Source organism: Plectrocnemia conspersa, unplaced genomic scaffold (assembly GCF_051122295.1).
Source record: "Plectrocnemia conspersa isolate PC_06_02 unplaced genomic scaffold, ASM5112229v1 ptg000006l, whole genome shotgun sequence".
NCBI classification, from domain to species: domain Eukaryota; kingdom Metazoa; phylum Arthropoda; class Insecta; order Trichoptera; family Polycentropodidae; genus Plectrocnemia; species Plectrocnemia conspersa.
Genome location: NW_028277170.1, coordinates 9,226,630 through 9,254,027, shown reverse-complemented (window position 1 = coordinate 9,254,027; position 27,398 = coordinate 9,226,630). Strand labels below are relative to the sequence as shown.

At 28.6% G+C, this 27,398-nt stretch overlaps 1 protein-coding gene across 6 annotated transcripts in view; it reads right to left on the bottom strand.

Annotated features, from left to right (window-relative positions):
* LOC148234179 (adenylate cyclase type 6) overlaps positions 1–27,398 on the bottom strand; it is a 168,454-nt gene that overhangs the window by 137,322 nt on the left and 3,734 nt on the right. For 2 of the 6 annotated variants that reach the window (XM_088187547.1, XM_088187548.1), the window contains exon 1: positions 14,716–14,892. The exons of the other annotated variants lie outside the window; for them this stretch is intronic. In XM_088187547.1, the coding sequence (XP_088043673.1) occupies positions 14,716–14,766 (51 nt within the window). In that variant the 5' untranslated portion in view covers positions 14,767–14,892. Of the gene's footprint in view, positions 1–14,715; positions 14,893–27,398 lie in introns of those variants that run through there. 6 annotated transcript variants of the gene reach the window in all.

The following is a 27,398-nucleotide window of genomic DNA, read 5'->3' as shown; positions in this document are numbered from 1 at the left end:
GCGAGTAAAATTATAAATTCATATTTTAAACTGTAAATATGTTTTATTATTTAAAAAAAATGTCGCATACTATATAGTATATAAAAACCAAATATACGACCCTTAAAATCTTCAGATTATTATCCTCATTTTATAAAGCAACTTAATTTCCTATTAAGGTTTTTGTATTGCATTGCACGAGTGAAACGCTTCAGTATACGTTTTTTTACATAAAGTATAACAATACTGGTACTCGTTAATAACTTTATCAGCACTTGTGTAAATTAAAAAAACAACATAACTGTTTGTTCAATATAATTTCGGAATGACACATGATACGAGTATGTGTCTACGTACTAGATATGGGTACCACATTCACACACATTTTTGCAAAACTTCTGATCTAGGTCACTTTTTTCTTTTTGAACCAATACACAAGATAGAAAAATATATTTTTCTTAGTGTGCCATCATATTACATTTTTTTAACAGAAACCTTTGGCACACGTCCACGAGGCTTTGGCGAACTATCAAAACCTTGAAAGCGAGAGTGCGTAAATATAAACCGGCTATTGATTTCGCTTTACTTTTGTAAAAATTACCATGAAAGTTGGTTGGTCGTTGTCTGTAATTGCGGCTTTTGAACTGCAAATTTATTGTCCGATCGATAAATGAACGCTATTTTTATATACGCCATAAGTGAGCAAAGTAATAAATTAAACGACAAAAAGTATCTGGTTTTATGTTTAAAGCAAGTTTTTAATTAATAAGCATTCTGTTCGCTATATTAATTTAGTATTTTTTATTTATTATTCTAATTAACTTAGAGTTATTTATATTCATAGTCATAAAAAATCAAACATTTAACATCAAAGATTTTCTATTTATAAATCGCAAAAATCGGTTATTATAATGGAAATATAATTATTATAATAAAGTAAGATTTAACCGAATTCAATTCATTTAAGATTTTTTTATTTCTTATTATACAAATGTAGTTTTTATTAAAAATAATTATTATGTTAGAAATATTATTCATTTATTATTATTAACCTTAATCAGATGGATAAATAACTCCCTTGCGATAGGTAAATAGCTTTTCCTTTCATTCTCCATTACCCATCTTCCCGTTTGTAATTTATTTAATTTTAATTATAATTATTACCTTTATTAATAGTACGTCATAATAACAAATAAATTTAAAAAAAAAAATTGTACCACCGTTTTACTTAACAACTGGACCACTCAAGTGATTAAAGACAGTCAAAAATATTTTAGCAAAATTTTCTAGACTGAGAATTAAAATATTACGCTATTAAATTATAAACATCGGTGACAAAGCCAGTTTTAACATGTTATTTACTAAGAGTTTTAAGCGTATAAGACAAAAAACCTCTTTTTTATAATGGAACATCACCGAAAAAACATCTTTTGAAATATTCAAAGGCCCTTCAACTTTGATATTTATTTTATTTTATTTATTTATTTATTAAAATTATAACCATCGTGACCTGACAGGCAAACCTAATGCGTCACGATAGTCAAAAGTACTAATACATCATAATACATACAAATATAAACAAGACAAAACAACAGACACAAATCACCTCAACAGGTGTGCATTGTCCCATACGAATTGAACCAAAACTCCATAAGTGCAAGAGAAAATGTCAATATTACTATGGACAGAATTGAGCAGATAAATGGCCTTGGCCAGAGAAGAGTTGGCAAGTGCTCCAGTTCTACACTTAACAGGCAAGAATAGTGGACGCGACCGAGAACTATATCCACCTTCAGGAGCCCACATTTGAAGCTGCTCGAGCACTGAAGGATTGTCTACGATGCCCTTGAGCAATTTCCAGAAGTGTTTAATTACATAAACACTTCTGCGAGTCGACAAAGAAACGTATCCCAGGGCTCCCAAAATAAAAGCACTGGGAAACAAGAACGGATAATACCCGTATTCCTTCAAGTATAAATATCGAAGAAATTTACGTTGTACTTTTTCCAGCTTCAATTCATTACATTGATTCATTACGCCTGGGATCCAAATGATGGAGCTAGTTTCTAGTATGCTGCGGACTAGAGTATCATAAAGGGTGCGCAATACTAAAGTATTCCTGAAGTAACGCGCATTTCTCAAGATAAAACCGAGCATTTTTAAGGATTTGCTATGAGTCTCTGCAATGTGCTGGCTAAATTTCCAACGTTCTTCGAAAGTCACTCCTAAATCCTTAGTTGAAGAAAACCTTTCCAGAAAATATCCGCCTAGATGGTATGAATATTTTGCCGGCGTTAACGACCTTGAAAATGAAATTGTGTGACATTTCTTTACACTGAAAGGCAATTGGTTATAGCAAGCCCATTTCCATATAGAGTTGAGATCCTCCTGTAGGTCGAGGGAATCAGAAATCGAATGCATTTTCTTGTAAATTTTCAAATCATCTGCATATAATAAAAAATCTGAATGCTCTATTGCTGTTTCTATGTCATTAATGAACAATAAAAACAACAATGGACCCAAATTGGATCCTTGAGGTACTCCAGTAGGGGTCTTATATCGTTCTGAAAAAGAGTTATTATACTTGACGAATTGATATCTATTGGTCAAGTAATTTGAGAATAGATTTATGAGATCTTCAGAAAACCCAAAATTAGATAACTTTTTTACAAGTAAAGCATGGTTAACTTTATCAAATGCTTTTTCAAAGTCTGTGTATATGACGTCCACTTGTACACCAGAGTCCAATGATTTTGAAACATAGTTAGACAAAACCATTAGATTAGTGACAGTGGATCGAGATTTACGGAAACCATGTTGTTGGTCGAGAAGCATACACCTGCAATGATTAAAAATGTATACTAAGTGTATGCAAAAAGTTTGCTAAGGAGGAGTCCGACTCAAAATTAGAACATCGAAGATCGCAAAAGTCACCGCTTCTCTCTTCGCATCCCTTGATCCAGCTCGATGTAAATAGCTACAAACTTTGTTTAATAAAATTAAATTAGCACCCATGACACAATATGATTTACAGATACTATTTTAAGTAAATTTATAGTAGAAATTATTATTTAGCATCTTTAATCTTTAAAAAACTCGTTTTGGTAATATTTAGATATGTTTGCTAAAACCCAAATTTATATTTATCGATGAGGTGCAAGAGTTTTTAATTGCTAATTCAACATCTTTGACATTAACTTACCTTTTTATATATTACTCGTATGCGACGCTAATTTTTAATAACTAATTAAAGATCGAGTGAAACTTATCTTTAAGTAAAAAAAGGCAACAGAAATGGCATAGAAATACTGGCGATATTGACTCGATAAAATCAAGATACTTCATTAGAATATTTTGTAAAAATTAATATTACAAATCAGATTATTTTAATCAAAGCTTTTAACATTTTTTGCTAATGGAAATATAAAATGACCAAAACGTGGTAGGAAGTTATATCTTAAGAGGGTACTTATATTTTAAATCGTTAAAATTAAAATAAAAGTGTAAAAGCGTTTCATTAAAAAACACATTTATTTCACGACTACGTAATGTATATGTTTCATAATAGAACATATTCTTTAATAAAATATAAAAATAATATTGAAAAAATTTGACACTTACCAAAAAGTCTGCATTGTTTACTCGTTCCGCCTTTGAAAGCTCTTAACCATTATTTGCCAACTTCTAAGAAATATAACACAATTAAAGCCATAAGGTTTTGTTTAAATATTCAGAAAAAATACGTCTTTTTTATGTTATCTTATTTCTACCCAAATGTATATCGAGGAAACAATGTTTATCTCGTGATTTTGTGTACATTTTTACGTAGAAAACTAAACCAAAAATAGACTGCATGATAGGAATAGCTGAATTTCGATACACCATTCGAAACTTTAATAAAATATTACTGAGAATATACAAAAAAGAGTAAAATTCAATACACTGTTGATATGTATTGTATATGTATGTATATGCTTTGATATTTTTGCTACAATAAATACAAATATATTTATTGTTTAGTTTACGTAATAATTACGCAATTTTAATTGCTATATACATATCTACAAAATAAAAACATTTTAATAAAATTTATATAATATTTCTTTGATATTTAAATTGCGCATTAAATTAATACAAATCGATCCAAAACTTAAACACGTTTATATATAATTTTCACCAATACATAGCACTGGATAGTACAAAGAGGAAGTTGTTTTAGCGAATTACTTCAAAAGTCGATATTTATTATAACTTTAACGTTGTTCAGGAAATACGATTCTTGAAGGCATAATGTATTTTTGGTTGTTGCTTATCTTGTACAATATATTGTATTGGACAACAGTACTATTACGTCACGGCGTTATTGTTATCAAAGACAATAAGCCGATATTTCATTATCTAAGCGCGACGTATTCGCATGTATATAAGTACATACATATTGTATATAAATTTAAGTGATTTAAGCGATCGTATTGATATAGAATATACATATGTATAATATATGCACAGCACATTCACGCAACGATGGTGTATGTATATGTATGTTTCATCAAAATGCAAATGTCAATATTTGTGTGTTTGTTCACCAAAATAGAACTTTTTATGGCTTTGTACTCGAGGTTATTGTGCTAAATTGAAAAGACTGGTGAATGTGTGATAGATACAGTTTGCTGATATATATAAGAACATATTTTAAATATTTAAAAATACTCAATTTAATAAAAATCAGACAGTGAAATTTAAAAAAAAATCTCCTGCTTTAGTTGTATTTTTCAGCAAAAAATTCATGATTTATTTTCAATCTGTTCTATGGGATTTTATCAAAGACAGTCACCTTTTAACGATTTAAATAATCTTTCGTTGAAAAAGGTCACAGATGTTTTATAATACACTAAAATAAAATTAAAAAACTATAGAGCAATAAATCATTTAACCCATATTTAACCCTTAGAAGTCAAAATAAATGTATGTCATACCTAAATATAATATATGGCGCCTTTTTAAATGATTTAATATTAAGACTTCCAATATTTTATTTCTTAAGTTACTTCCCGATCCTATTAGTATATTACGGTAAAAATATTTGGTAATACCAAATCATTTTACCTGAAATTGTCAAATTACTAAGATTCGACGTTAAATATGTTAATCCGTTGATAATATTTTACAAACCTATGCCGACTGCTCGTCAATAACCCGCTTATTGTTTCGCTAACGTACAACATAAATCAATCCGTAGTTCACAATCTTAAAAGTTGTGTTTTAAATATACGAACATTTTAATAAATTAAATAACTGTTTAACTGCGGTTGACCGTGCTAATAGAGAAAGTTATAAAATTAATAGTTGTGATGACAAAAAGCTACACTTTTATCATTTAAATGTAGGTTATGATTTATTGTAAAAAATATATTTTTGTTAGTGAATATGATCAAGTCTTTCAATAGCTTGATAAAGTGCTTAGCGACCTACAAATTTCTGCGTGAATCGTATTTATCAATATCTTTTCAACAATAAAGAGAAGACGCAGTTTGTTTCCATGATGATCCAAATAAGATGTGGAAATCAATAAAACAATTAATTAATCCAACTCAGCAAAACGACATAATAAAAATGGAAATTAATGGAAATATATATCAAGATCCTTATATAATAGCAGAAAAAATGAATACATATTACATTGAGAGCATAGAAGAAATTGTGAATTCAATACCAAGGATTAGTAATTTAGTACAATATAATAATAAAGCAATAATTGTAAAATTTAGTAAATTTAAATCAGTATCATTAGATGAAATTCATAACATAATATGTAAATTTAAAAAAGGAACTAGTACTGATGAACTAGATATAAATATAATTAAAGAAACATGGGAAATAATAGGAACTAAATTAAATTATTTAATAAATAAAGCACTCTCCTTAGGAGAAATGCCTGAAAATTTAAAGATTGCTACTATTGTACCTATACCTAAAATAAAAAATAGTAAAAAAGTTGAAGAAATGAGACCAATCAACATGCTACCGTGTATAGAAAAAATAATAGAAGAAGTAGTAATCAAACAATTAAAGGAATTTATTACTTCTCAAAACATAATATGTGAACAACAATCGGGATTTAGAGAAAAGCATTCCACTGAAACTGCATTACAAGTAGTGATTAATGATTGGCTGTTGGCTAAGAATACAAACAAAATCATTGGAGCAGTTTTCTTAGATTTCAAGAGAGCCTTCGAAACAATAGACAGAAAAAGTTGGAGAGTATAGGTATAAGTGATATAGTTTTAAGATGGTTTAATAATTACTTATATAAAAGAAAACAAAAAGTTAAAATAAATAATGTATATTCTGAAGAGAAATTAGTGTCTTATGGAGTACCACAAGGGTCTAAATTGGGACCATTGTTATTTGTTTTGTATATTAATGATATAGTTAATAACGTGAAAAAATGTAAAATTCATCTATTTGCGGATGACACATTAATGTATTGCATAGGTGATAACATTAAAGAAATTGTAAATAATTTAAATAATGAATTAAGTATATTAAAAATATGGTTAAAGAATAATGTACTTAAATTAAATGAGAATAAAACTAAATGTATATTTATTAATTATAAAAATGTGTTAGAAATTAGTACCAAAATAGTAATAAATAGCTCTAGTATAGAAATAGTGGATAATATAAAATATTTAGGAGTAATTGTTGATACAAAATTAAATTTTAAAGATTATTGTTTTTACAATTAAAAAAAAATTAGTAGAAAAATAGGTTTATTATCTAGATTAAGAAATATATTAAGTATAAATACAATAAAAAAAATTTATAATAGTATAATATTGCCCCATTTTAATTATTGTGCAACACTATTAAATATGTTAAATAAATTAGATAAACAAATGTTGCAAAAATTACAAAATAGGGCAATGAGAGTAATTTTAAATAAAAATAGATTAACTAATTGTAAAAGTATGACTGATAGATTAGAATGGTTGAATGTTCAAGAAATATTGAGTATGAATGTTTTAGTATTTATATATAAGTTAGAAAATAATATATTACCAAAATATTTTAATAAGTATTTAATAAGAAATAAAGATGTATATAAATATAATACTAGAAATAGAGAAAATTTAAAGATAATTAAGTATAAGAAAACGAGTACGGCTAGGGGAATTATGTACGGAGGTTTTGATTTATATAATAGTCTTCCAAGAGAAATCCGAAACAGCAAAAATATAACGGGTTTCATAAATGGAATAAAAAAACACCTTTTTACATATAGAAATAAATTATAATATTAAGACTTTATTATTGTATATTTTTATTTTTTCTTTCTGTTATGTATTTTGTATATATTTTTATATGTGTTTACTAAATTTGTTAGATGTAAAGATTAGCTATTAAGCTAAATAAATTAATAAAATAAAATAAAAATAAAATATAGAATATAGAATATAAATCACTGTGTAGAGATATGCGTATAAACAATTTTATATCATCTAAATTTAAACGTAACTTGAACTTGTAACTGCTGTATTTATGTCATTAATAAATACCGTAAAGAGCAGAAAGGTTGAACCATATAAAAACCCTCGAAGGGGTTATAGATCTCTGTATAAGAATACTACGACACGACTAACTGACGGATCGTCAAATTGAAATGCGTTTTTCATAACAAAGATTTTTCGTAGACGTCGTTTACGTGTAGACAGAAACATTACTTGTTCTTAAAAGGGATTCTGATATCTGTAGTAAAAGTTTCTTTAGCCGGAATGTTCACGCCGAGACCGTAAGACTATTGCGAATGAGATCAGGAAATGACACTATATGTCAGTTAACGGAAACCCATCTCTATAGAAAATATTAGCAACTCTTTTGAAATCATTATTCTGTTATAAATTAAATGTTTCTAAACAATATGAAATCATCGGCATACAAAATAAAACAGAAGGGTCAGGTTGGGCCTTTGTGGAACTCCCGAAGGGGTGAAATATTATTATTTTAATTTTCTCTATCAACATCAATAGGTTAAGACCCACTTACTATCACTCAGTAATAAGATATAACATAACTTTGGCTAAAACTTGTTCAAAATCAGTACATACAACGTCTATTTGTATTTGTATTTTTACGATCGCTTAAATAGCACGAGTTATATTTTGTCACTACTTTGGTAACAATTCGTTAGTGGCATTTACTATAACTTATAATCAACTTAATCTGTGCAATAAAAAAATATATAAATTCTGATTTTATGCCACACATTATTAATAAGAACAGATAATTTAAATAAATATTTTAAGTTAATTTGCATAAATAAATTTGTAATTCCATCAAATGGAATTTAAGGTATGTGAATATAATATACTTCATAATTTAGTGTACAGAAAATAACAAAAACAAATTAATTATGAAAGTGCAAATAATGTTTAATTATGCTACCTATATATATATGTACTCAATTAGGTATAATTTATACAACAAAGTTTCTAATTTCTAGTATCAGTTACAAACTGAAATACATCGTTTCGTTTCCAACATTAAAACTACTAATTAATATCATTTTACTACACATGTAATATGGTCGTCTGGTTTCCAGTAAAAACAAAAACAATCTGTTAAGATATAGCTAAGCATTATTTACAGTAACTTTTTATTATAATTAACTGATTATAACTGAAAATTATTATTGTCGTTTTGAGCAAAATTAAACGAACCCAATAAATACATGTAATGCTTAAAAAAATATTTGATTTAAATACATTTTTTATTACAGTTATTTTTTCAATATAAAACTTCCAAATTCCGCTGCCACAACCAAAGTACCTGTTCGATCGAATACACTTTTACCTGTCGTTTCTGAAATGTTTTCAAATAAGCTGGGTTTACGTAGAAGTAATATCGAAACCTCAATTTAACCACAATCAGCGTATTTCAATGGTGTTACCATTGAAACACAATCAATATTGAAACCACAAATCAATAACTCTATTCATCCAAAAGATTATAAGCTGACTTCATATTTGCCATTAGTTGATTCTAACGCTTTATTTTAGACACTGTCGTTTTCACCAACACAAATCTTAGGTATATACAAATACGTACAAATCGAAACGGATATCTAAGGTTTTCATCGCTTATCCCATTTAATCGAAATGAGAAGTTTACTACGCTCGGATAGACGCTTTATTCGAAGGGACTAGTCCCACAGTTAATCGGCTATATCGAAGGACCCTTTACTTTGTAGGGTTAATTGTTATTATTACTGCTGATTATTGGCAATCCTTTGACTAAAAATCCTAGACATCAAAGGTCGACCTCGATTTTGTCCTATTCGACTATTAGAATTTGAGTGCTTTTAAATTTAGTTTTATAAAAGCTCTGTTGTAAACTTCTAATTTATTGTAAAAAAAATCAAATGTTGTTTAAATTAAACATGAAAAATAATCTATTTATATAACTAACTATAATAGACTATAAATTAATTATTAGTTTAACAAATTTCAAGTATGGATTTTTAATTAAAGCAAGTAAAAATATATGTAAAAATATGTATATAATCTAATAATGCATTTAGCCTCTTTTTTAGATTTATTTCTACTCTAATGAAAATCCTTTGTTAAAAAAATATATTTTTAATATACACCTACAAAAGTTTAATTACCTGAACAATCTGAACAATCAGATTAGGTTTACTTAGATTTTCCTAATCTCACGGATGAATATCGTGATAATTAATTAAAATTGATCTAGGTCGTACATATATGGTATTGAAAATTCTCCAACAATGAGTTAATACATCTCACAGAGAATATCTTATACGTATTAAAAATATGTAAAATGGTTAAAGCATATAAACACATGATTAGTTTTAATAAGGTTAAAGAGAATTGTAAATTTCGATATCGTTAGCGCTTGGTATATTTTTATTTATAGCTACCTAATATATATTGTGCCTGATAAACCGAATGTTGAATAATGTGTAAGCGTAATCAGGGCTTCCGCGTTATTATTTTCCTTTACAATAAATTCTAGAAGAGTCTACCTTTGATGCTTTGCGATTTCAATCGTAGCGTTTTGAATCAAAATTAACTGTTATGATTGTGAAGTTGAATAAGCGGTTACCCAAAATCTCAGTTTTATTAAGCAATGTTAATAACTGCGTTTAAGCAATTTTAATAACTGCAAAACTAATAAAATTACAGTTTTTTATCGCACTAATAGTTTACGCGATAAAAATTCCTGATTTACACGATCGCAATATTTGATTTTGTATTCGCTGCTGAAAATTAATACTAAAGCAATTTTAAGACATTTTTATTGACGTGATATGCAGTATTTGTAAGAATAAGATAAGGATATTTTATCAAATGATGGATTTTTTTACGTCGCGAGTGATTAAGAGTAAGATTGACACGATTGACATCCATGAAACATCTTTTGTTTATATGTTCGCTTTTAGTGTTTTTTTTTTAGGTAAAAATTGCAAAAGATGTTTTTAATTTGTTTATCATGTAAAAATTTAAGTATATAGTAAGAATGTCAACCTTTTTAGCCACCAACTATAATAAATCTTATAAGAAGAAGACACTCAAATGTCGATTTAATGGCGAATTTAGAAGTATTTATACATGCCAATTGCTGTTTTTATATTATTTGTAACTATACTATTTAATAACTATTTTTTCATATCATTTAAATTGTAATCTAACTAAAAAAATTCTATAACTGTTTAAATTTGGCAGCTTATTGGCGTGCGGTACAAACGCAATTTGTAATATATAATTTTATTCCTATCGGTATTTATTTTTTAGTTTAAGATTAAATTAAAGCAAGCGCATCTGTATTGTTTATAATTATAACTTTAATTACTTAAAACATGAGTCAAGTCAAGTAAATCGAATAAAATTAGTAGAAAAATAGGTTTATTATCTAGATTAAGAAATATATTAAGTATAAATACAAAAAAAAAATTACAATAGTATAATATTGCCCCATTTTAATTATTGTGCAACACTATTAAATATGTTAAATAAATTAGACAAACAAATGTTGCAAAAATTACAAAATAGGGCAATGAGAGTAATCTTAAATAAAAATAGATTAACTAATTGTAAAAGTATGATTGATAGATTAGAATGGTTGAATGTTCAAGAAATATTGAGTATGAATGTTTTAGTATTTATATATAAGTTAGAAAATAATATGTTACCAGAATATTTTAATAAGTATTTAATAAGAAATAAAGATGTACATAAATATAATACTAGAAATAGAGAAAATTTAAAGATAATTAAGTATAAGAAAACGAGTACGGCTAGGGGAATTATGTACGGAGGTTTTGATTTACATAATAGTCTTCCAAGAGAAATCCGAAACAGCAAAAATATAACGGGTTTCATAAATGGAAGAAAAAAACACCTTCGTACATATAGAAATAAATTATAATATTAAGTCTTTATTATTGTATACTTTTATTTTTTCTTTCTGTTATGTATTTTTTATATATTTTTATATATGTTTACTAAATTTGTTAGATGTAAAGATTAGCTATTAAGCTAAATAAATTAATAAAATAAATAATAAAAAAAGGTAAATAAAAATTATTATTGTGTATTTCCCGTTCAAAATCACTGATTTTTACGATTAAAGTTGCCTGAATACTGCAGGCAGTGTGTCCAGAAAATCTGAGCAGAAAAGCGCGTTATCTATGTTTTTTGTTAATGATCTGAATAAATGTTAACTAGAGTATGTCAATAATTATGTATTATTGCATATAATTTTTTGCATATAAAATTATTTATTTAATTACATAATTTATTTTGGTTGCTTCAACTTTCTCATATTTTTCTATTAGCTTGTTTATTCCATTACAGTAAAAAATCTTGTAAACAGATGATAGTCAAATTATGGTAGATGTCTAATAATATCTCAATTCAATTATTTTAGCTTGTCATGGGTTATCATCGCCACACGCGGTCCCGCATTGCCATGGTAAAAAAACTACCCCCCTTTCTGTTTACCAATTGAGGTCTAACCTTTTCGACAGTGGTGTTTTTTTTTGTTAATTGATCACAATAACATTCAGTTGTAACTGTTTAGTTATATTTCAGACCATAATCTTACGATCCCACCATATACAAAGCATAATTTTGTTGCACGTTTTCAGTCAATCGAACTTAAAAAAATATATAATGTATCACTGGCAAAGCCAAAGCCATAAATTAGAGGAGAAAAGCGTTATTTTTTTTTAATTAACCCATAGTTTACAGGACAGCTTTAAAATCTGATACAATATTCCTTAAATTTTAAATACTGTTGTTGGCAGGGCTGCTTAAGGTTGATACATCAACGAATTTTAGATGTGGTTCAAATCACATCTAATATTGATATTCTATGGAGAGAGAATAATAAATCAAAGTTCGTTTAAGCTTAATTTGAATATATTATCGATCGTTTTGCACATGTATTGTACAAAAAATTTAATGTAGTATTAAACAATGAAGTAAATCAAATCTGACATAAAACTCTTTACATATGTTCACATACAAATGGATTGTACACGTGACACGCTAAGTGAAACGAACATGAATAATAATTAGATACATAAATTTATTGGACATGAAACTTACAATTATCTGATAAAACAGTCAATGAATTACCAAACACGCTTTAAGCAACGCTCATTATAACTTATAGAGGACCATATTATCACAACAAGAGGGATATATTTTTTTTGTCAAATACACATAAGTTACTCTCTATGAACAAAAGTAGCTCATAAATTGAGAATATTTAATTCGTAATTGATTTTAATTAATCATTACGGTACTTATCCGTGCGATAAGGATAATCTAGGTAAACCTAATCAAATTACATAATAATCACTAATTCTGATCTCCCAGACACGACAAAAATGTAACAACACTAAGGACTATATAAGAATCAAACCTAGGTTTTTCAGAATAATAATCAACGACTTATAATACTCGTTCATTGAGCTGGGCAAACAACAAAGTGGTCAATCGAGAATAATTAATTATTACGTGCTTATCACATTTTTTTAATTTGTAAATTTTGTAATGCAGTTTTCAGCAGTTTATTTTGTAATTTTTTAATACTGCGACACTCTTACGGATACAGATTAGGATTGATAATAAAAACAGTTATATAATGTAGTGAATCTAAATATATAAATTAACGTATTGTTGTCACTAGCCAAATTAATATTTGCGAATGTTGCAAATTAGTGATGTATTCACTTTGGTGTACATAAGTTGCGTCAGCTTGGTTTTGGAATACATATTTCTTATTGCAATTGGATTTATTTGGAAAATATTTTTTTAATACTTTACCATTTATCTGAATAAGAATAAAAAATGTAATCAATATAAGCGAAAGTTACAATGACTTAAATATTTTGTTAAAATTGTCAATAAGGAATCGGCAAGCTGCGATAAGGATCAGCGACAACAGGTCATCACAAACATCAAATAACAACAAAATAAATTATGAAAAAATACGTAAAATCAACTCACTCCCAGATGTTTACTAACAAATTAACAAATGTGTTTAAATTAACTCACTATTTAAAGGGTTAAGCAGAAGCAAATTTTTAAATACTTCGATATTTGCTATACGAGATTTTTCACTTTCTTGTAGAAAGCGGCAAGATTCACCAGTGCTTGCTAAATCCAAATTCTCTGTGTGGCTTACCGTTTTTAATATATTTCACAATAAAATTAGGTGTATTGAATCTAAAACTGCAAGGAAAAAATAGCACGATCGGTGATTTCATTGAAAGTATTTTTTTTCATTTAAAAAACGTGAGTTAATTATAATCCAATGCCTCCCGAAAATAAACATTTTACCAAATTCTCAAACATAAGAACATTTATAAAAAAAAGTAACGAAATAAATCTAACGTATTTAACGTAACATATCGTATACAACGTACAATACTTTTAATATGTACTAAATTCAGAACTTAATACAATATATTAAAGACAGTGTTGCTATTATTAAGTCATGGTACAATTTATATTTAATCTACGGAGATTACGTGAGTATGAAATGAGTTGCAAGCAAATTTGCAGTGTTATTTAATTTCTACAATTTATTACTTGATTGTTAAATTATTTTTTTGCACTGTGATATTTTTTTGAAGTATGTATTTAATGATAAATATTTACGAAGATGCTTTAAATATTCGATTTCGTGTTTTGGGTCCACATATTTTTGTGAATCGTGTATTTTATTTTCGTGTATAGTATTTTCTTTGGAGTGAGTTTAAGTAACACCAAGAATTATTTAGTTCAGCATTAACAAATTATTATCCTGATTTTATTGTTTGGCAGAAAAAATAAAAGAACAACCTTCACATTTAGCCAAAGACAAAATCGAGAAAAGAATCAAAATTAGCAAATTTAGTGTTTTTCATAATAAAGTTGTTTCTGATTTTAATATTAATTTATTACTACCTCCTCATTCCCGCCGTTTTTGTTATCGATTAGCACAGAGGGTTTTAATATACTTAATATTTAGGGAAATATATAATATACATTACGTTAAATTTTTCCTTTGTATATAAATTTTATCTAAATATAATATATAAAAGGCGTTATATATTATTATAATTGTCATGAGATTTTCTATTTGTGTCGTCCACGATTCTCAAAGAGCTCCTGACGAAGGAACTCCTTGAGGCTAGTAATAAGATGAATGCTCACTTACTTGAGTGAACTCCGTGCTTAGATAGTCTGCATTAGTCTGAGATTCAGTCATGGCGGATCAGATGTTGAAGACCGATGAATAAGAAAGACAAACCGCGTTCAAAATATTGCGAGTAGTCACTTCACTCCGAATTATAATCCGCGTCAATCTCAGCCGATCGCCAAAGCAAGAATAAAATTGCTGTATTTAATAAACCTAATTTATACTATTATATCAATACCGAAATAAACACAATTACATCTAACAATAATACATTTTAATAAGCAAGTTATTATTACCCACGGTTTTTAAAAGGCCTATAAATACTTCATGGCTAAAGAACCAAGCGTTGAAAAAAACAGAATTTCGAAAGAAAAAAAAGCTATGAAAGTAACATGAACCTTTAAAACAATCCATATAAAAGACGTTTATTATGTTATATTATACCGGTTCCAACATAAAATTTTAAAAAAGTACAAGCTTATTTTTATTTGATCCAAAATATTTTATAATCATTTAAATAATCAGATTGCATTTGTATATATAATATTGTACTATAACAAATAGTTTATATGTGAATATACACACACACACACACATGCATATATATATATTTATATATATTTATGTATGTATGTATATACATACATACATACATTGACCTTTGAAGCCCTGACAAAGCAAACAGGTGTACCTGAAAGACCACAGACCTAAACAAAGGGTTCAAACAAGGTAAAGACCATTCAAAATTGCCCTTTTTGCACAAATTTTCGAAACATTTTTTCAGATGGATAATGTAATAAAAATAATTTACCAATATACTTCAATGTGAAATGTATTTCTTATATAATACAATATAATTATAATCATATCTCACATATACAAATCTCTATAAAATATTTAATAGCTCTATTTTCATTTTAAATATAAATATAAATATTTTTTTACTTTATTAACTGTTACTTATATCATATTATATTATTATTATTTTTTAAATTTACTTTCTATACATTAAAAATAATTAGTAAAATGATCGATAATGTTGAGAAAAATCATCGGTATCTCACTATCGTGAGGTACCGAAGCTAGCGGGTGTGAGAATACCGGGCCCTCAACTTTTTGGGTTTTCAATATTATTTTTGCTTTGTTCTGATTTTTTTACATATTTTTAAATTTAATGGTTCAAATTAGACATTATTAATTAGGATTTTCAATGATGTGATGTGACAGTTCTTGTCATCTGGCAAGCGCTCGCTGTGCCAATTTCTGTGCAATTAAATAAACAGTGAAATATGTTATAATAACGGTGTTTTTCTTACAAAGTGTCAATTGAAGATGATTCAAAGTTATGTAGCATTGGAATTACAGACAATATAATCAAAACTATAAATTATGAGTTTGCCAGTAAGTGTTTTGTTATATGAATAATATATAACGGTTATTTTAACAAAATTACCATTGACTTTCCAGGATCTAATATTAAAAAACAAACAGCGGCGATTGGACAATTAAAGGAAACATACCAAAGTTAATTAAACATATTACAATACTAGTAATAATGAAAAATCTCGTATTATTGTATACAAAAAGTTACATTTAACCCACTATATAGTATCGTTTACAGTTCATTTTTAGAAGCAATGATAAATTTAATAACATTTACGTATGGCAACCAATTAATATATGTCATATTGCGACAATTTTGTAGAAGATGAAGAGATGCCAAACGTGTTTAATCCTCTACAGTAACTTTCGTCAATTTTGTTCTTCGGTTTTCGTTTAAATTTAATTTATGGATTATTAGCAGTAATATTGTGCTCAATGTTTACTCTTGATAAAGATAATATTGTTTTTTAATTTTTTTTCAGAGGCAATTATGGAACAATTTGATGACCTATATGGCTAAACGTAGAATTGGTATATATAAACAAAGAGTGAATCTTCTTATGTTGAAGTCACTGTCAGCAAGTATTATCTTTTAATAAAGAACATACTACATAAGTTTGATGTAACTGAATATCTTAAATTTTGCTATTCCGAAAGAGGAATGATGGCACAGAACAAAAATTGGATAAAAACCATAACGTATACATATTTTGCCACATCCGAATTAAGATATTTTAGATATCGATTATTCCAGGTATGCAATCACATATTTATAATCATTGTAAAATGTCGCTTATTAGATAACATCCAAAAAACTACACGTTTATAAGCTGTCCGTTGGCTGATATATATAGCGTTCCCACTGCGACAGCGCCGATTTGATCGACATTAACATTCAATCCTAATATACACTAATGATATATTACCCGTTCACGTTTAAAAAAAACCGGTTTATTTGCAATTCTTAAAATCTAACGTATATGTGCATTAAATCGGAAGCAATGATAATGTTTATGTAATATAAAAGAAAAAACTCACTTTTCGGCCTCGGAGCCCGGTGACAGGAATTCAAAATTTGAAGATTTCATTACGAAGATGGTTTATCTAATTTAATCACTGTATTCTTGTTATCCTTAACACATTATGTATATATTTAATTTTCATAGTTATAAAATAGCTAGTTAATTTTCAATCCGATTATTTATAAAAGAAAAAACTCACTTTTCGGCCTCGGAGCCCGTCGCCAGGAATATTTGAAAATTTCATTACGAAGATTATTTTATGATTGTTTATTTAGTTTAATCAATGTTTTATTCTAATCCTCAACACAATATGTATATATTTCATTTTCATGGTTAAAACACACCCAGTTAATTTGCAATCCGATTATTTATATTAAGTCAAATGACGAATTAATGAAAATTATTGTCGCATAGCAAAATTTTATAATTAAATAATAATTATTTAAAACTGTTGTCACGGTACTGTCGGCCATCTTGTATTTAATTTGAATGCTTATTTTTCATTGGTCGAAACAACAGAACGCATTACCGGCGGCACGAAATTTAATTTTTATTTTTAATATTATTTATTATTATAAATAAATATATTTCTTTTGTTTCCGTGTATACATCGTTCACACAAAGCGATACAATTTACAAAGTATAGAATTGAACGGAGAATGTATCATTTAAATTATGCGCGTCCGGAAGCGACGGCGGAAGCGGCTTAGATCAATTAGATATAAGATTCAATATAATAAAATGTGAAATTATTATAAACATCATTTTTCACTATATTTGTTTTTTACAGTACTAAGCTTATCTTTATTTCTAATCGTAATTTTGTATATGCATTGTAATACTGTATTTATATAATTAAGGATAACTTATAAATAACGTCTTTTATTGATTTTCAGAGTCTTTAGATAAGTATTTTTATATAATTGGAATACATGTACCAAAAGTCCCGTATTGTATGTACCTACATAAATATATACATACCTACAAATCAGAACGAAAATCTAAGGTTTCCATCACTTATCCCATTTAATAGAAATGAAAAGTATTCTAAGGACGAATGAGCGCAATATTCATAGGGACCCGATTATATTATTTGAAGATGAGGCCAATTGAACCATAACATTTTCTCAGGAAAATTACAACTTATTAATGAAAATTTCAATATTTATAATATTTCATATATTTAAAGTGTTTTACAAACCTCATTAGGCTGACTTACACAAAACAATAAAAGAATCACATATTTTGTCAGTTACAAGTAATAGCAATTTACAATATGTATGTTCTTATATACTACATAGAAAACCCTATATAGGCATATTTTGTAAAACGTGGTGCCCCATTAAAACCACAGTCTTTGTACCGCTGTATATTTGGAACCGTAAAGACAAACGACCCTGAATGTATTAATAATGAATATATGTGTTATGTATACCCATTATAATGTCGACAACCTTTCCACCCATCTCAACTTCACATAACCGTATTTGAAGCTAAATCTCCGTTCTAAACTTTCGGCATGAAACGGTTCGAATTTAATTTGATTAAAACCGAAAGCAAAAGCATTGAATTTATCGCGATATGTGTGCATATGTACATATGTATTATTAGAGCAACTATTCTGATCCTGTAAGTTTTATACAGGTTAAGCATAAAATTATTGTAATAAATACCATTTAAAAATAAATGATTGAATAAATTTATCTGATGAAGAGCTTCAAATTAAATACTAATTATAAAAAATATATTTTAAATTTTTATGTATATATATATTATACATAGTATGTAATAATTATATGCATCTAATTAATTAAATGCAAACGCTTAAAATGTGTATGTTTAATTCAACAATAAAACAACATACCTGCAGGATACAAGCGAGAGACGCGCTACCACTATCACTACTAAACCTACCATCAAATTTATTTAAGATATGTCGGCAGGTACGACCACGCCGGCGGCTATACATAGCATGGTTTTCCGACTAAATCAGGGCGGTTTGTCTGGCTTTCAGCTAAGTAAAGATATTAGAAATAGAGAGGGGGTAAAATGGCAGAAAAAAGGACTTTCGAGGTTTTTAGAGATGGACAGATCGGTACGCACGTCGGACATCGGTAAGAACGACATGCAACGTATTACGAGTATTGCTACCATACTGGTGATTAACGATATGATAAAAACAAAAATCCAATGCAACGACACCTTTGTAAAAACTATCAAAATATGGGATCGTCGTCGATTAATAGAAGCAAATGTCAACAGATGCTCTAACAACATGAACCCGAAACCGAAAGTGTGATTTATCTCGGGCTAATTAGAGAAATATCAAGCCCTCACATTCAGATCAGGAGTGTATCACTTCGTATAGGCAAAGAAACACAGTCAACAGGATCAAAAGTTAGGTTGCTATTAGTTATTAATTAGACCAGACGAGTCATGGATTTGTATTTTCTAATAGAACTGGATGAGTCCTTTCCACCTAGTCGGAGAATTGCGACAACAATTAAAAGAGTTTCTAAAATATCAACATAATTACGATTTATAGGGCTAATAACACAAATATAGTCCATACGTACCAAAAGGTTTTTGGCAATGACACCTTTTCTTATAAGACTTTATCCTGCACTAAAAGCAATCTTGCTGAAATGATAATTTTAACACCAATACGGGAACTGAGTTTATCGATAATTTGTTAGTTTTTTTAGATTTTTGTGTGGTATTTTTTACATTTCTTTCAATCGTGTAACTTATTAAATATTAGATTTTTATTGTCTTAGTTAAAAAAAATTGTAATTTTATAACTAAAATTACACTATAATGAGATGAACGTAGAAAAACTAAAAACATGGGTTGGTTTTTAATTTTTATGAGCAAAAAATTCTTATACTATAAAGACTTAGGAAAAACGTTTTACCAAGACCGAGAGATACGATAGCGCATATAAATTAATTAAGAAGACAATTTATGGACCACGTATGTATAGTCATTTTTTTAATGTTAATGCGCTTCTTCTGTTCAATATCGGTTTTAAGGCCGCAATGGCAGCAAGTATTTTTAATCTGAGTTTTGCAATGTTAGTTTTAGTTAGTCTTGATTACAGATATTTCTAGCTATTTAATTAGATTTTTTATTTTATTTTAATATTTTTTGTGTATTATTTTAATTGTTATTAAAATTTTGTAACACAATCACAATTGGTTTAATATTTATTTATTTATTTATTAAAATTATAACCATTGTGACCTGATAGGCAAACCTAATGCGTCACGATAGTCAAAAGTACTAATACATCATAATACATACAAATATAAACGAGACAAAACAACAGACACAAATCACCTCAACAGGTGTGCATTGTCCCATACGAACTGAACCAAAACTCCATATGTGCAAGAGAAAATGTCAATATTACTATGGACAGAATTGAGCAGATGAATAGCCTTGGCCAGAGAAGAGTTGGCAAGTGCTCCAGTTCTACACTTAACAGGCAAGAATAGTGGACGCGACCGAGAACTATAACCACTTTCAGGAGCCCACATTTGAAGCTGCTCGAGCACTGAAGGATTGTCTACGATGCCCTTGAGCAATTTCCAGAAGTGTTTAATTACATAAACACTTCTCGAGTCGACAAAGAAACGTATCCCAGGGCTCCCCAAAATAAAAGCACTGGGAAACAAGAACGGATAATACCCGTATTCCTTCAAGTATAAATATCGAAGAAATTTACGTTGTACTTTTTCCAGCTTCAATTCATTACATTGATTCATTACGCCTGCGATCCAAATGATGGAGCTAGTTTCTAGTATGCTGCGGACTAGAGTATCATAAAGAGTGCGCAATACTAAAGTATTCCTGAAGTAACGCGCATTTCTCAAGATAAAACCGAGCATTTTTAATGATTTGCTATGAGTCTCTGCAATGTGCTGGCTAAATTTCCAACGTTCTTCGAAAGTCACTCCTAAATCCTTAGTTGAAGAAAACCTTTCCAGAAAATATCCGCCTAGATTGTATGAATATTTTGCCGGCGTTAACGACCTTGAAAATGAAATTGTGTGACATTTCTTTACACTGAAAGGCAATTGGTTATAGCAAGCCCATTTCCATATAGAGTTGAGATCCTCCTATAGGTCGAGGGAATCAGAAATCGAATGCATTTTCTTGTAAATTTTCAAGTCATCTGCATATAATAAAAACTCTGAATGCTCTATTGCTGTTTCTATGTCATTAATGAACAATAAAAACAACAATAGACCCAAATTGGATCCTTGAGGTACTCCAGTAGGGGTCTTATATCGTTCTGAAAAGGAGTTATTATACTTGACGAATTGATATCTATTGGTCAAGTAATTTGAGAATAGATTTATGAGATCTTCAGAAAACCCGAAATTAGATAACTTTTTTACAAGTAAAGCATGGTTAACTTTATCAAATGCTTTTTCAAAATCTGTGTAGACGACGTCCACTTGTACACCAGAGTCCAATGATTTTGAAACATAGTTAGACAAAACCATTAGATTAGTGACAGTGGATCGAGATTTACGGAAACCATGTTGTTGGTCGAGAAGCATACACCTGCAATGATTAAAAATGTATTTATGCAAAACAATTTCAAATAATTTTGCAGGTGATGAGATCAAAGCTATTGGCCTGTAATTGTCAATCTGAGATTTGGGACCCTTTTTATGAATCGGAGTGACTTTTGAACATTTCCACAATTCTGGAAAACAAGAGGATCTCAAAATTAAATTAAATATAAATTTTAGAGGCTGTAAAATACCAGACTTGCATCCTTTCAGAATGTAGTCTGGAATAAAATCTGCCCTTAATCATAAGATGCCCGTGTCGTGAGCGGTCAAAGATATTTAAAAAAAATATAAATGGCATTAATATATAGAATGAAAAGAAACGGACCGTGCGAACTATCCTGCAAAACGCCAGGTGGAATTTTACGCGGTATCACGAGTACATTATTTAGCGAAACAAAATAGCCCTGAATGCGTTTTCAATAACTAACATTATTAGTCTTGTACTTTTTTGTCGTTAAAATTAATTTGGCCTGTTTAGTTATTGAGAAACTGTATATATTTGGCTAAAAATAATTTATTCATTTATAATTTCTTAAACAAGAGATTATTTCATTATAATATTTTTAAGCTAAAATAATAGAATATTGAACTAATGATGAATGGAAATACTATCTTTTTTACCAGATTTTTATTAATAAGTATATTAATTATCCATCACTGATTTTTTAGTATTACAAATCAGTCGTGTGTAGTTTTGTGTCAACGTAGAAGACGTCAAAAAATCACTGGCTAACATCTCATACGTTTCTTAATTAGTTTTACTACGTCATTTACGGTTGTTTAAATTTTAAATTATAAGGTTTTTATTTTTTAGCGATATTGATTTTTTTCTATAACGAATCGTCAGCCGGATAAAATTTATCCTACCACGTGTCGTTTTTTTAATTTAAATATGGTATTATGGTATTATTAAATGCAGTATGCTAATTTTATGTCATTGCTTTCATAATTTATATATTCAATACTCGACGAAGTTAGTTCAATTTTATTGGGAGTATATATAGGCGTCAGAACGAAAGATATTTCTGTTTGTTTAATTACGGACGTGAAATAATTAATATCATCGTCGATTGTTTTAGTGACTTGCGCATTGTATATTTACTGTTCGAAATGTAAGCCATTTTCAACATCGATTTTGCAGCTTTTCCAGTCAGCTCTCACGTGGTCGAAGATTATCTCAGGGGCGACATCGATGTTATCTTTCAGTATAAAAAACACTAAGAGATGGTTCAATGACAGAACAGGACACTGTATCCCCGAAAATTAAAGCGTTGTCTAAGATTCACGGTGTAATGTTATTAGCAGGATAATTCATTGGCGATTTTGGGTAGCAACATTCTCTAGAATAATTCCAACGAGGGTATTGGCATTGCATTCTCCATTTAAGATTACAGTGCTATTAAAAGCAATCACTACATCAAAATCGCTCTGAAGCAAACTTCTGGAAAATTATTTTCCGATAAATTAAACGATAGCAATGTATGGAGAATAGTGTGGAAACACCAAAAAGATTTTTTTTAAAAGGCTGGCCACTTAGATAAAGCCAGATAAGCACGCACCTACAGCCGTAACAATTACAAGCAACGAGTATTATTACAATTATATAATATATGGCAAAAAATACGGGAATTCCGTACGCATTTTCTATTAAAAATAATAGTGAAAACAAAGATTTTTAGTTAGTGTACCATCGCCCACTTTTAAATGGATTATATAAAACAAAATGTTAATTGCTCTGTTAATGAGTCACATTTGAAATATTTATATTGTATAAATGTCACTGATTTATATAATTATTTTTTATTAATAAAATCATATTTAGCATCTATTCATCGTAACCAAAAGTAAATAAAAATAATTTGGTATAAAGTAGCACGTGTTACAGAATTGAGCATTTGCTTCGAATTTAATTTATTCAGTTTCAATAGATGTATTCAAATTCAGATTAAATGCTGAAATCGGTAAAATGCTATGAATCCTTAGCAGTGGACTTGTATACCACCGCTTAATGGAATTTTTATTCGTTATTTAAAACATATTTATATTTAAAAAAAAATGTTATGCCCTTTATAAAAAATTAATTTGCCAACCATATTGAAATATATATTACCGATTCTGGTGTTGTTGTTATATCAACACGTAAATTTTAATTATAATTACAATTAAGATTACAAAACATAGAAATTGTTCCATGAAAGAAAGGTTCATTGATTTATCAAATCAAAACATCACACTGAAGAGGAAATAACACAATAAATTATAGACAAATTGCATACTGAAACTTTTATATTGAATATTTAAGTCTTCGTTGTTATGACAATCTGGCGAATATAGCTAAAAGTGTAAATATTACTATGTTCGTCACATTCTTTAAATCTTGTTTGAGTTCACCCTGCCAAATATGCCAAAAACGGTGACTTTTATGGTAAAGTACAAAATTGTTATTCTTGTCTTAGTCAGTTGCAAAATAACTGCAATGCTTTAAAAAAACATCGCAGTACTCATTGGTCGTCCAAAAAAATGCTGTATAGTCCAGTCAAATAAGGCGAAATAAAGGCTAAATTTCGGAATGAAAAATAAAAAGCTAAAATTTTGCAAAAGTCTTATAAAATATCGTGTCTGCTAATCAAGATATCAAAGGTTAAAGGTCACAATTTTTTTTGCAAATATCTCGCTTTTTATGCGTCGCACGTCATTAGATGCATTTCAAAACTTGTAAAGCATAAAATTTTCTACAAGTTTGGTTAAAATATATGCTTTGTATAATTAACCGTTTTTGAGATATAGCGCGAAGAGTGGGAAGCGTATATCCGTTTATAGAATTAAGCGAGTATTTCTATCTGCTTAACTTGGTATAAGCTTTGAAAAAGTAACAATCGTGAAAAAAGTAGTCTCGGCAAGTCGTTTGAACCGTAATTTTATTACTTTCTTCATTGTTTTATTAGGAATTAAGAGTGAAAATTTGCTCGACAAGAAATTTGTTGAGAGATGTCTTTACGGAGTATGTACCAGATGATAAGACGATCATTTCCAAATTAAGAGAAAAATATTTAACTGATATTATAATTACAACGAAGACTGGATCATTCACTATTTTTTCTTTTCGCGATGCTTAAGCTTATATTTTATCCAAAGCTTGGTATAAAAATAAAAAAAGGACTTCGGAAGAAGAACGCTTGCGCGTAGTGGAAGCTGCTGCGGCGATTATTAGCGAAGATATTCAATCTTCTGTTGTTGAGAGCAAGTCCTATCCGCCCCCGAGTAAAATGTTGGACAATATTAATGCAGAAATTCCAAAAACTTTATTACATTTTCTGCAAAAAGTTATTATAAAGAATAGAAAAGGAAGGACAGGGCATTTGAAAACGAAATACACAGCTATAAGTCATGCTATAATGGCTTCCATAAAAAAATGGTCCTTTTTATCGCAGTTATTAATTGGCCTATCTGTATTTCTTCATAGAAGATATGGATCAAAAAGACTTTTGGATGTTTTGTCAAGTTTAGGGTTTTTCGCTTCATATAGTGATACTGTAAAATATGAAATTTCAGCTGTTTATCACCCACAGCTTCGTAATCAACCATCAGAGTCAGAGCCTTAGTACAGTATGCAGCGGACAATGCAGATGTAAATATTTATACTCTTGATGGCTTTAATACTGTTTATGTAATGGGAATGATAAAAATAATAACTTTAAAATCTGCAGTTATATCCGATGAACGCATAAAGAAATTTACAACAAAACCAAGTGCAAAGGAGTTAACAGCAGCATCACATATACCCCTTCTAGTGTATGAAAAGCACGTCGTACCTGGATTGAGCAGAATTCAAGCACAAAATTTTAATGATGTAAAAGAACTAACCTAACAAATGTTTAATGTAGTTGATTTGTTGTGTATGTACGGAAAGTGGAAAAATATCTCACCGTTGCCAGGGTGGAATGGATTTATTGAACAACTTACAAAAAACAATGAGAACTTTGTAACTTCTCGGATTCTGTTTCTTACTTTTATTCATCATCCTGCGAGTAATATGGACACTATTTACACCACATTACAGTGTGCTATAAACACTGCCAAGAAACACAGATAGACAACATGCTTAATAACTTTTGATCAGCCTTTGTACATAAAAGCACGTGAAATCGTAGCTGCTTCAGATGCTAACTCAGACTTGTCCAGAAGAGGTTTTCATATGCTTATGTCTTTTCTTGGATGCATAGGGTATATAATGAATGGAAGCGGAATCAAGGAAGCCCTCAGTACAATATATGCTTCGAATTCTGTCAACAAAATGTTTGATGGTCACGCTTTTGCATTATCGATGATGATTTTTGCAGATATGGAGATTGAAAGTTATAATGCTTTAGATGGGTTTATTGAGCAGATAACAATTTGCGATGCTTCCTATGAAACTGTAGAAGAATGTGCAGGTAACTCTGGCTCCGTAGTTTACATAGCGTTATCCTATAAACGGATGCGCGTTTCCCACTCTCCGCGCTATATCTCTAAAACCATTAACCATACAAAGAAATACATTATTACAAAGTTGTAGAAAATTTTATGTGCAATAAGTTTTGTTAAAAATCTAATGACGTGCGACGTAAAGGAGACGATATATTTAAAAAAAAACGATTTTTATGACCTTTGACCTTTAATATCTTGATTAGCAGACACGATATCTTATGAGACTTTTCACCCTATCTTTAGAACGGCAAAACAAAGGTCAGTGCAAAATTTTAGCTTGTTATCTTTCATTCTTAAAAACTTAAATAAAGGCAAAAAATATGTTAACCTTTAACCGACTAACATTGCAGAATTAAACTAAAGTAAATAAATATATGATTTGATTTTATAAAATGAGTTTTTCTGAATTTAATATACATATAATATCAATAAAAAAAAATATATTTTTAAGGTAAGAAATTACGTGGAAATTATGTATTTGTTCGTATAGTGTTCTGTCACGAAGACGTCTGTTATATAAATTATCAAAAAAGGTGCTAATATGCACACATTCTTAAATGAAACATCAAATACATACATGTGTATGTACAAAATTTGATTGTAATACCTCGCAAAAATTTCATAAGTCAGTCAAAAATTTAAATAAATAAAAGATAATTATAATACTTTTTGTTTTAAATAAACATTTTACTTATATAAAAATTAATAAAATCAAAATGGTTTTATTTAAAATTCATAGTTTGATTTACACTACACATATATCAAAACCAACTATTCGTTTCATTAGTATAAATATGTATTCAAGTGTATTTGAAGGTTGGGTTCGATGATTCCAAATCGTTGCATAAAACATATTTAAATTATGTCAATCGTGTGCCTCTCTAATCTTAAATTATTTACCAAATATATTTATTCCTTAGGCATCACGTGTGACATTAAATATATCCAGAAAGGCCCTTGAAAGTGTAACTTACATAATGTCGGTTTTTTATCCGCCTCGGTGAGTAGTATACTAATGATGAATATAGATTATGTATAAATTGTTTTGAAGATGCGTTCAAGTGTGTATATAATAAAGTTGAATATTCCCTAATTTGTATTATTTTTATTAACACAATCCAGTTAATTTATAGTGAGCTTTCTAAATAAAATAAATAATATATCAGTGAATATAAAAATATACAGGTTAGTTGATTATTTACTTATTATATATTGTTTTAGAGTTATTTCCATGAAAAAAATC